The sequence below is a fragment of the Protopterus annectens genome, chromosome 9.part0 (assembly GCF_019279795.1).
Source record: "Protopterus annectens isolate FY-2018-M chromosome 9.part0, PAN1.0, whole genome shotgun sequence".
NCBI lineage: Eukaryota > Metazoa > Chordata > Ceratodontiformes > Protopteridae > Protopterus > Protopterus annectens.
In genome coordinates this window covers 648,195,014-648,207,708 of record NC_056743.1, presented here as the reverse complement: position 1 = coordinate 648,207,708, position 12,695 = coordinate 648,195,014, and the positions used below count along the sequence as shown (strand labels likewise).

The window sequence follows — 12,695 nt, the reverse complement described above, 5'->3', positions numbered from 1 at the left end:
AGTTCACCCCTAAGGAAAATACAATAGGATTCCTAGTCCTGGTTTTCACAGACATTTTGTCTCTGATTGCAATCAGAACTGTAAAATACAATCTTTATAGCCTAAACCAGGTAATTTAATTTCACACTTTTTCAAAGTTAGCTGGACTGAGATTAGTCTCTTCTCTTCCAGTATCCTCTGTTAAAATATATTCATTTCAGCAGTTACAATGCAGCCCGACATACAGGTCAGGTGTATTTCTTTTCTGTCCAGTATGACCCACTGTTGGCACATTTTTAACACAAGCAGCTTTGTAAATACATTTTCAACACAAGCACCCGTACAAATCAGTTTGATATACAAATGATAAAATTCTTTACAAAACTCCAGCTAGCTATGCTGGGATATGTTACACATCCACTGCCCTACTCCTCCTGGTATAGCTAGCACTATCTCATATTGTCACAAACTCTCAAAAATTAATATCAGACTGAGTAGAGGGAAATGTCTAAGGCCCCCTGCATAAGACAGGTTTGTTACACCTTGTATTCTTTATTTAAACTGAGGTAGCTGTAGTTTTTGCATATGCTTGGTCAGGTACATATTGAGGAAGCATTTTACTCTGACTGTTGAGATAAGGGTAGACAGTGCAATAATGACCTCTTTGGCCCTAGTTGCTATGCCCTTATCACTTGTGCAACATCCACACTTTGGCCATGTCAAGGTTACTGTTTACACAAGTACACAGATTCCTGAACACTGGGATGACTGCTGGGGTCATATTATCAATATGTTAATTATTCACGATGGTGGACTTACCAAAGGGTACAATTATGCAATTCTTACAACTGATTTTAAGAGCATGGCTTTGCCACCATTTGTTAGTCATAGACAGGCCTTCTCAAAGAATAATTGTGTCTGCATGGGAGTCAGTGATGACCTCCATCTTGCAATAATCTGCAATGTTAGTCAGCTACAAAGAAAAGGGGGGGTTATTCTCACACACACAAAAAAAATCATGCCCATCTGCCTTTCCCTTCAGATTTTCCTATTTAAACATCCCAACTGTGTGTCCCTCATCTTCACCCATACCCCACATCTTTTCTATCTCCCACTCTTTGGGTGTGTGCGTCACTTGTGCTTCCCACACAAGTCCTGAACCCATTTTTAGCTAATGTTAGCTGTGGGGATGTGGCCATAATAGCCCTTCTTTAATTTTTTATTAGAAATTGTACAGATTTAATCTGAATCCGTAAGTGCAAGCAGGCATATTTTATTAGTACATGACTTATATCCACAGTTATCTCTGGGTTTATTGAACCGATTGCTGATGAAGATATGCATCACAAAAGGCATGGAATTTTAAAGCAAAAACATTGTGTTAGAAAATGAAGTACAGAAATATCTGTAGTTGTCTACAACATTTCCGGGAAGATTTCTGAAACTGTATTATGAATGCCATGCAATTTACATTGGGATAGTTGGCATTTTTTTTATGTAACGGAATCAGTTATATTCAGATTCTGTCATATATACATACACACACACAGACACACACAGACACACACAGACAGATACACACACACAGACACACACCTGTCCGAATGCTTGACTTGTGTAATCTTTCTGTAACTTTGTTAATGTACAATGCACTTTGAGAGCGATTTCTCATTACTTACGGATTACTTGCAGGTTTAAGTGCTTCGCTGCAAGTGTGATACTCCCTTGGGCACAGAGATATTCTGCGTTCATTATGGTATATTTATACATTACACCGTTGTCCACAAGTTTATTGCTGATATTGAAGTAATGCGTCAAAATCGAGTTTTATGGAATCTAGCCTTTTGTTTGTTATACTATTCACCTATCCAGCCAGTACTTTATTAATGGATCCTTCCTTGAAGTAATTACTTTGCACTTCTCTACATTTAATTCTACCCATCATCTATATTTTTGTCATGCTAGTTTTGCCAAGACATTGAACCCTGTCCTCAAAATGTCTAACTGTTACTAAATTAACAGCTTTAGAAATAAGTACAATACAACAGTTACAGTCTGAAGATCAATAAAACTGATACAGGGAAAGGGGTGCAACTTTTTTAGCTACTAGACTTTCGCCTGAGCTCAACAATTTTTATTTTGCCTTGTTTCATCAACTCACCAGTTTCATGCACTCATTTAAGTAAATAATAAATTCTTACATAACATATTTTTTGAAAGCAAAAATAGGCACGCCAACACTGTTGTCTTCAAGCTCCACTCCAACTCGCCTTCTTTCCAAAAACTTAAGGAGACCTCCCAGTGCTCTCACCTGAAATACAAGAGCAAAAACTGAAAACAAAATTCAAAAGCATTTAAGGTGAACTAGCTTTACTTAAAAGTAAGATCAGAAAATGAAAAAAAGTAGTATTACATATTTACCATAATGCACCAACCCCTAACATACCTCAGATGTTGTTTGCTAATTAAAGTAAGAGATATTAATATAATATTCCTGACAGAAAGAGCCATTATCTGGAGCTCAATATATTCTCTTGTTCTCCCAGTAGCCCAAAATGAAAAAGGATGGGGGTGGGAAGTTGAGGAAGAATGAAAAAGGACAATGCAGATGGAACATTATAGTAAGTACATAACTTCTTTATCTGATATTGTCAATTTTCATTCATTCCTCAGCTATTAGAAGTGCCTCCAGCTACCTCAAATCTCGGGTGAAATCTAAGGAAGGATATTCCTACGCACGGTTGAACCAAAGGTTGCTCTTCCCCTCGCGACCAGATCTAGTTTGTAATGAGTAATAAAGGTATGAGGATTAGCCCAAGTAGGAGTTGCACAAATGACATCCATGGAATGGCTGGATAAAAATATTGACAAGGTTGTCATAAACCTTGTAGAGTGAGCTTTTAAAGGTTTCAGTAATGGAATGCCTGAGTTATTATAGACAAAGGCTATGCAGTCCGTAATCCATTTTGCCAATGTCATTTTTGAGAGACTTGCCAAATTTATTTTCCGCAAAAGATGCCAATAATTGATCAGATGTTCTAATGTCTTTTTTTTCAGTACAAGTAAAAATACAGCTGTCTATGAATGTCTGTAGTAAATGCAACATGCATTCATCTTTGTTTTCAAATCTTGGGAAGAAAACAGGCGCGTTAATAAATTGATTGATGCAGAATTCTGACACTACCTTAGGAAGTAATGAAGAATTAGTTCTTAATGTCACTCTATCCTTATGGAAAACCAAGTAAAGAGGTTCAGAGGATAATGCCTGGAGTTCTGAATTTCTCCTGGCAGAGGTAATGACCACTAGAAATAAGGTCTTACAAGACAAACATTTAAGACCACATTTTGCAGCTGGTTCAAATGGGAAATGTATTAAGGCCTGCAGAACAAAATTCAAATCCAATGGAGGAGTAGGATCTTTATAAGGTGGTCTAAGTGAAATAGTACCTCTTAGAATGGCCTTGCATATTTTTGCACAAGCTAAAGAAGAATTGTCGACTCCTATATGAAAATTAGAAATTGCTACTAATTGGACTTTAATGGTAGAGGAACAAGCTCCCTCATTAAACATTTCTGCCAAAAATTCAAGTACACTTTGTGGAGGGGCTGAGAAGGGATAAATATTGTGGGAAGAAATATCCAGGGAATTGTTATGGCTATACTTGTATATGCACTAGAGCCAATAGCCTAGTACCAACCTATGAAGCGCCAACAAACCTCTTCCATTTACTCTTGCAGATTTTCCTAGTGGAAATTTTGTGGGAAGAGAACAGTATATGACGGAAAGAGGACGAGAGACTGTCTGGCTATTAACAGAAGTGGCAAAACCATACTGTCAAGCCTTAGGTTTGAGATATCTGACCAAGCCATGCCTGTCAGGTGAGACAGTAGGTCTGGAACTGTATCCAGAATCCAAGGCGGATAAACTAGATGAGGCCAAAGGAAGGAGAAACCAAACTTGTTGAGGCCAGTAAGGTGTAATGAGGATGACTTTGCTCTGCAATCCTGCAGCTTTTCTGTATGAATTTGAGAATCAAGGGTTGGTGAATAAGCATAAAGAAGACTGGAGAGCCAATTGTGGAGCAGAGCATCCCTTGGTGATTCCCCCAGAGGGGGGAATTAGGGCAAAACTGCTGCTCTAATTTGCTGTTTAGGGGAGATGCAAAAAGGTTGAAGCAAGACTGGCCCCACTGATGGAACATTACCTCTGTCACTTTCTTGAGAGATCACTAGTACGTTAAAAGAATAGACCTGCTTGATGTTTGTCTGCTATCATGTTGGACTTCCCTGGAATGCGCATTGCTATCATAATGTGATCAAGTTCCTGCTCCTTTCTGATCTGGTGGGACTTCATGGATGACTTTCTAGCAACATTTGTATTTCTAGAGCAGCTGCTTTCCTCTGATTGGGTGTAACATTGGAAAACCTTTGTGAAGATGGAAGTGGAAGGGAAAAGGGAACTATATAACCTCTGGAAATAATCCTCTGACCCAAGCCTAGCCAGGCTATCTAGAGCAGGGATAAGTGACCCCCCGATTGCCTTCACAGGGGGACAAACAGGCCTCCTTTCAGGAGGGCTGGTAAGGCCCATCAGAGAAAGCATATCTAGGCTCTTGGTTTTTCAGGTCACTTATGTCACATGGCTGACTTCTTTCATTATTGTTCCCCCGTGCCTCTAGGGGGGACCATCTCCATGTGGATCTTGGAAAGAACACTGGAATTTCTTGAAACACATCTTTCATCCTCCGTGCTGGTTCCTAGAAAAGGTCCTTTGGGAGTTGAAAAACACACTCCTAAATCAGAGAGGGTATTTCCATATTTCTTGCACCTGGTCAGTTTATCCTTCACTATCAGGACAAACAGGGAAGATCCGTCAAATGGAGCAATGATGAAATAAGACTTGAAGGGCTCCGCAAAGCCACACAAGCACATCCAGGCATGTCTCCTTATTGAGATGCCTGAACCTGCTGTCTTTGAGGAACACTCAAGGTGCAAGACAGATGAGCCTCATGGATGAGTTTGAGATGGATTGAAGGGTTGCAAAAGTACAGTTGTGTACACTTACCATAAATGTAGATGTTCGAGTGTCTTCACTGCTGCAGTCATGACTGTAGGGTTCTCCCCTGCCGGCAGGCAGTCCTCGGTCGGCCAGAATCCCAAAGTCTGGGTCCGGCGTCGGCTGTTCAACCATGCTCCCTGACGTTAGAGCACCAGGAGTACAAAGCCGACAGCCGACGCCATATTCCCCAGTTTTTCTTGCCCCAGATGTCAGGAGTCACAAAATGAGTAAGGTCCCATATCTTTTGCAAATACACCTCAGAAGAATGGTGAAAATAGGAACTACACAAAAGTAAAAATAAGAGGGGACAGGAGGGAGGGAAACCCAGACTGCAACAGTGAAGACACTCAAACATCTACATTTATGGTAAGTGTACACAACTGTACTATGTTCATCGTGTTTCACTGTTGCAGTCATGACTGTAGGGTAGAATCCCAAAGCAGAAAGAAAGGGAGGTGGTCAAAGTAGAAGGGGAGGCTAAAAGGCCCTGCAAGACTGCAGAAGCAAAGCCTGCCCAAGACTTAGAGCAGAGAGGTAGATTGTAGTGCTTTGAAAAAGTATGCACTGAACTCCAAGTAGCAGCTTCCAAAATGTCTTTGGTAGGAACTCCCCTGAGGAAGGCAGCTGAAGTGGCAGCAGCTCTGGTGGAATGAGTCCGTATACTCCCTGGGATTTGCTTTCCATGGTGTGAATAACAAAATCTGATTCCATGAGCAATCCATTTAGAAATGGTCGGTTTTGAAATGGCTCTACCTAGGGAACTTGAAGCATAAGAAACAAACAATTGCTCTGATTTTCTGATGTCCTTGGTTCTGTCCAGGTAAAAACGTAGTTGTCTGTGTACATCCAAGGAATGTAAGATCCTTTCCCCTTTATTGTGAGGAGTAGGGAAAAAAGTTGGCAAGTGGATAGTTTGATTTAAAGCCACTTTGGAAACCACCTTAGGCATGAATGTAGGATTAGTCCTCAAAGACACCCTGTTCTTGATGAAAAATAATATAAGGTTCCACAGCCATAAGAGTTTGCAACTCTGAAACTCTCCTGGCAGAGGTCAGAACTAACAGGATGGCTGTTTTTAAAGATAAAAACTTGATGTCAGAAGAGGCAGCAGGCTCAAAAAGAGGTAAGGTGAGCTTTTCCAAAACATAGTTGAGATCCCAAGCAGGAATGGGAGGAGATCTAGGAGGTCTTAAGTTCGTAGCTCCTCTGAGAAACTGTCTCATGAGCTGGTGGGAAAAGATTGGAGGGTCTGAATTATAATGAGCGGAAATAGCAGAGGCATGTATCTTCATGGAAGAGAAAGAAAGACCCTTATGTAAGAGATCCATCAGGTAAAGTAAAATCAAAGGAATGTTAGGAAGAAGAGGATCAGAATCCTGAGCTTGCATCCAGGAACAAAATCTTTTCCATTTTCCTGCATAAGATTTTCTAGTGCTAGGACGTCTGGCTTCTAAAATGACATCCATAACCTGCTTGGGTAGGAAAGAAGGAATCAAAGACCCTGGATTAACCAGGCCGCCAGGCTGAGAGTTCTGACATGGGAGTGTAGAACCTGACCCTGATGTTGGGACAGAAGGTTCGGAGTCTGTGGTAAAACCCAAGGGGGCTCCAGACATAGGTTTTTCAGAGTAGGGTACCAAAACTGTTGAGGCCAATTTGGGGCCAGCAAGATCATCTTGGGCTTGTCCTGTTTGATCTTTAATAATACCCATGGAGGAAGAGGCGAAAAGGCATATCCCGAGAGGTTTCTCCAACTGAATGATAGTGCATCCACTTTCCAAGCTTGTTTGTGGAAAGTCCTGGTGCAAAAATTCTGTAATTGATGATTGAGATGGGATGCAAAGAGGTCTATGTGAGGACATCCCCAGACTGCTGTCATCCTGAAAATTTCGGTGTCCAGCATCGACTCGTGTGGATCCGAAAGGTTTCTGCTCAGACTGTCTGCCAAGAAGTTTAGCTTCCCTGGTAGAAACTGAGCTTGAAGGTCCAGATTGCAAGCTAGAGCTGTGTTCCATAGATCCATGGCTAGTCTGCAAAGGGGGTAGGAATGAGATCCCCCTTGCTTGTTGATGGTACCACATAACTGTGGTGTTGTCTGTCCGTATCAGTAGTTGTCCTGGTTGTAGAAGATTCCTGAAGGCCAATAGAGCTTTCTGAACGGCTAACATTTCCTTTAAATTGATATGCAGGTGCTTCTGATCCTTTGTCCAAAGGCCCTGCAGACAGTTGCCCTGAAAATGGGCTCCCCATGCATAATCCGAAGCATCCATGGTTAGTATCTGAGTGGCAGGAGGCAGACAGAAGGGCTTTCCTTTGTTTAGAGTACATGCCTTGGACCACCAAAAAAATTCCTTTTGAAGACAAGGCAGGACGGAGATCAGTATGTCTAAACTGTGGCAATGCTGAGACCATACACTTTTTAGGTACCACTGTATTTTCCTCATGTGTAGTCTTGCATATGGTACGAGAAGGATGCAGGAAGCCATGTAAGCCAAAGCCTGCAGGAATCTCCTTGCAGAAAGCCGAGTTAAAGTTGCCAAGGTTTTGAAAGTTGAAGCCAGCTGAAACTGTTTTTCGTAAGTCAGAAATGCCATCTAGGTTGTTGTGTTTAAAGAAGCACCCAGAAAAATTATCTGTTGAGAGGATGTCAAATGTGACTATGTTTACAGTGAATCCCAGGAACTTGTGAAGATCCTGAACAAACTATAGACGCTGGAGTAAGACCTCCTTGCTGTCTGCCTGAACAAGACAGTCATCTAAATAAGGGTAAATTTGAATTCCCTTGAGTCTGCAGTAAGCTACTACTGGAGCCAGGCATTTGGTGAAGATCCTGGGCGCAGTAGACAATCCAAAGGGCAACGCAGAGAATTGAAAGTGCCTCGATCCGGCCTTGAACCGGAGGTATTTTCTGCGTTCCTGCCTGATGGGAATGTGTAAATATGCCTCCTTTAAATCCAAAGTTACCATCCATGCATTTTTGGACAGCATTGGAAGCAGCTGCTGTAGAGTAAGCATCTTGAATTTTGGAATCTCTAGAAAGGTGTTCAAGACTGACAGATCCAGAATGGGTCTCCATGAATTTTGCTTCCTGGGGACTAGAAAGAGCCTCGAGTAAAAACCTTGTCCCATCTCTGAAAGTGGAACAAGTTCTATGGCTTTCATAGCCAAAAGAGCTTCCACCTGGTTTAAGGCCTCTGTCCATTGATGTTTTGGAAGATCTGGCCATCCGCTTGGCCTTGGAAGGGTATGAAAATGGAATTTGTAACCTCTTGAAACCACATCCAGAACCCACTTGTCTTGGGTTATATGAGTGCAATTTCGGTGAAAGAGAGAAAGTTTTCCTCCGAGAAGGGCTTCCAGGCAAGAAGTTCCTGCAGCCCAACAGAGGGAGTCATTGAGTCTGTTTCCTATGAGATTGCGACCTGTCCTCTCCTGTGTTTGAGGCCTTCCTCGGGAGCATCTGTATCTACCCCTCTGAGGCCTATCTGAATTGGGTAAGGACCAATTTTTTGTAGGCCAATTCCTGCTAAATCTGGGTGGCTGTACTTGTAAGAAATCTTTAACTGTTTGCATGGATTTCGCCTTGTCCTCCATCTTTTTAATCACCTCTTCAGCTTTAGATCCAAACAAAACATTATGCTGAACAGGAGCATCCAATAATTTAGCTTTTACTTGTTGTGGCAAATTTTGTTCCTTTAACCATGCATGCCTTCTAGTTACTGTGCCAGAGGCAGCAGCCCTACAAGAAGCCTCCAAGGCATCAAATCCACAGTGTAAACCATGCTTCCCAACTTGTTCAGTGGCATGCATTAAGTCATGTAATTCCTTATCACCTGCAAAGGCGGAAATGGAAGTAAGCTTTTGTTTCAAAACAGACAAGAGAAATTGCTGGTATTTCAGCATATGAAACTGACAATTTAAAGCCCTAATAGATAAAGTAGCAGAAGTGTACACTTTTTTGCCCCATCTTTCTAAAGATCTAGAATCCTTCTCAGTGGGAATGGGGTTTTTAGCAGAAGCGGCCTTAACTCCCTTAGGACCCTGAGAAATGGTTTCAGGGTCAGCAGTAGGGTTCTTGTATAAAAACTGGTGGGAATCAGGAACCCTGTAATATCTGTCAGGCTTAACAGGAGCAGGAGGAAAAGTGTCAGGGGTTAAGTCAGCCTCCGAAAAAGCATCATCCACAATATCCAAAATAGGAGAAATAGCCAGGGGTCTATGTTGGGGAAGAAGAAGAAAATCCCCTAGTCTTTTCTTAGATTCCGAATACTCCTGTCCTTCCCACTGGAAATGTTCCCTCATTTCATGCAAAGTTTCCCCAAAAGAGAAATCCTCAGGGGGAGAAGCTGAAGGAATGGATTCCTCAGCATTAGAATCCTCATAAGGAGGGAAAGAATATTCCTGGTCAGAAGAAGAAACTGAACAGAAGCCTGATCAGAGGAGTCATAATAAACTTCCTGCCTTGGCCTTTTATCTGGAGGGGGATATGAACCCCTAATCATAGTAAGTAAATCCTCCACCATCTTAAGTAACTGTTTCTGTGACTTGGGAGCCAGATCAGAAGAGGCCCGTGTTGCAGTCTTTGATTTGGAAGGAGTCTTTGCATTTGTCTTTGGCTTTGCCTTTATTAGAAGCTGAGTAGGCCTGAAAACCCCTTCGGAAGCCGGTACCTGCACAGCGGCTCCGGACCCATCCGAAGGAGCATTGTCCAAAGGTCCTGCAATAGAAATATTCAAAGGCCTAGTTGGCTCCTCGTGGGAGTCCGTTTTGGCCATCGGTTCCGAAATGGCCGATGACAGGGGCTGCAAAAGTGCTTCACTGACGACTGCCGAACCTGAAGCTGGCTCTGCTTGTGCAATATCATCAGATTTGGACCTCAGAGGCCTGTCTTTGTCCTAGCGTCGTTTGTGAACTCCGGTAGCCGGAACCGTATCAGGCGACATTTTGTAATTAAAACGCCTACCGAAGTAATGAAACGCAAAATCGTACCTTCGTTTAATTGTACGTTGATTGAATCTAGCACAAAACCGACAACTAGCTACGTCGTGGTCAGGGCCTAAGCAAGGAATACAGTAAGAATGAAAATCCTTATGAGGTATTTGCTTCCCACATGAAATACAATTATTAACTTTTTCTGACATCGGACTGGAGCAAGAAAAAAGTTTCCCCAATGGGGTACTTAGCTTTGAATAGGAGAAGAAAGTCTTCGGACTGAAGTTTGTTCAGAAAAGATTGTCAGGAGTCAGCCGACCGGCACTTGCGAACTGCTATCACCGCACGGCAAGAAAGACTGGAGAATATGGCGTCGGCTGTCGGCTTTGTACTCCTGGCGCTCTGACATCAGGGAGCATGGTTGAACAGCCAACGCCGGACCCAGACTTTCGGATTCTGGCCGACCGAGGACTGGCTGCCGGCAGGGGAGAACCCTACAGTCATGACTGCAACAGTGCAACACGATGAACATCTGTGAGGTTACCTATACCTTCAGCCTCTGCAGTAGTGGCAGAGAGTATATGATAATTCCTTAATCAAATCTCTTTGTAAAGTATGCCAGGTAATTCAGTGACCAAAGAGCAAGAGTCACTGAAGCACAGCCACTCTTCCTGAACCTGCCCAAAGCCCTGGACTTAGGGAGATGGACAGTGGAACGTAGCTCTGCAAGTTACTTCATGGTCACTGCTATGACCATGGCATCTACAGGTACTTCCCTTGCGCCAGTGTCCCCTACCTGTTGGAGGTGCTAGAATTCAGTCTGTTCTCTCAGGGATGGGTTCAACAGCATCAGGTTCCTTCCATGCCCGCTGAGAGATCAAATCAATGAGCACATCAGCAAGAGGAATCACCAGGAGGTAGACTGGCCACATCCAAATGCCTCTAGAAACCCTGATTCCCCTGGGGAAGGATTTGGAAGGACCAACCACCCTACTGCTTGAGGATTTCCAGAATGTGTCCAAAAGAGACCACTTGGTGTTGATCTGGGCAATCCTTCGCCTTCACTGAAATCTGTCTCTTCCATGAAAGATTTCTGTGGGGAATCCAAGTGTCTCCTTTTGCACTTCCTTGGTGGAATGCTCCAGGGAAGTATCGGAAGATAGGGTAATACCTTGCTGAGTGGTCTGGAGGGTACGGACTGGTTGTCTCTGTGGAGTTGAATGTTGAGGCTCTTGGACCAAACACATATGGGATGTAGAAGGTAGGTCCAAGTGACCCTCTGTCCTGCCAAAGCAAAAACACCCTCTCTTCACTACCTCAAAGCATATTGTTCTGTGGAGAAGGAAGCCAATGGAACAGAGAAGCCATGCTTCTATCCAACCAGCTTCATCTGTCCCGAAGGCAACCCACCCAAGGCAGAGGCCAGAGTGGAGCTGTCCAGGGCTGAGGATCCAAAGGGCAAAGATGATTCTGAAAACGGAGTCCACTCAAACACCTCGGCTCTGACCGGGATGCTACAGCTCCAAACTCTGAGCCAATGCACTCAGAGAAAGCTTAGGAAAAGAGGACACAAGAGCTCGCAGATCTGAACCAGATGGCCTCAGCAAAATTGGCTCAAAGGACTCCAAAACAAAGCTGTGGATTGGAGAACGAGCCTGACTGGATGAGTAGATTTAGCTAAGGCTTCCTGACCCAAAAGGGGTTGGAGCCAGCAGAACCCCCATCTGAATTTACACAGAGAGAAACTTCATCATCACTTTATCCATGTTGGCTTACGTGAGAATTTTGGAAGAATGAGGTGAAGCAATGAATGGGGATTTGGACCTTCATTTCTCGAGGAAGGGAGATGGCAGTCTTGAAGGCACTGGGTCAATAGGTGGGGAATATTGAATGAAAGATAGAATTTTCAAAGTGGAAGAACCTTGATCTGAAGATGTTTTAGGCAAGGCAGAAGACATCCTGGCTCTGGAAGTCTTGGCATCTGGTCTAGATTTTATTTCAAGGCTCCAAAAATGATGGGGGTGGAAGAGCCTGACTTTGGAGACTTTTTAGGAGCATAAGCTCCAAATAAGGCTTCTGAAAAAAAAGGAAGCAATCCTTAAAGCAATCCTTTAAAAAAGGGATATTTCTTCTGCCCACCAATGCATGCAGATCGAAACTCTTACAAATGTCACAGTTAACACTGAGATGCTCAGGGACCAATAATATACACAAAGGTCATGTGCATCAGAGTAACGCAGTTTAAGGCCGAATTTTTTTTTTTTTACATTTTTTGAAACCATTATCTGACACAGAATAAAGTGAGAAGTATGAGAGACTAAAAATACGAATATATATATATATATATATATATATATATATATATATATATATATATATATTTATATAAATAAATAAATAAATATATAATTTTTTTTATTTAGGTAGGGAAGAGAAGGAAAGAAATAAAAGGAAAAGCAAATACCAGCAATGGTACAAAGACCTACAAAACTCTGCAGACAGTTAGATAAAATGCAGATTAAAACAAGTAATACCAGCAATGCTAACTAGCATATGTATAAAAGTATATACGTGTATTATATATATATATATATATATATATCTATATATATATATATATATATATATATATATATATATATATATATATATATCAATACACACACACACATATATATATATATATCTATATAAATACATATATATATATATTTAAAAAATTTTT

At 42.1% G+C, this 12,695-nt stretch overlaps 1 protein-coding gene across 1 annotated transcript in view; it reads right to left on the bottom strand.

The window, feature by feature from the left end:
• Positions 1-12,695, bottom strand: part of MSH5 (mutS homolog 5) — a 2,353,005-nt gene that overhangs the window by 1,940,025 nt on the left and 400,285 nt on the right. The window contains exons 10-11 of the mRNA XM_044083236.1: positions 7,778-7,794; positions 2,181-2,290 (exon numbers count right to left, since the gene is read on the bottom strand). Coding sequence (XP_043939171.1) covers positions 2,181-2,290; positions 7,778-7,794 — 127 coding nt within the window. The remainder of the gene's footprint in view (positions 1-2,180; positions 2,291-7,777; positions 7,795-12,695) is intronic.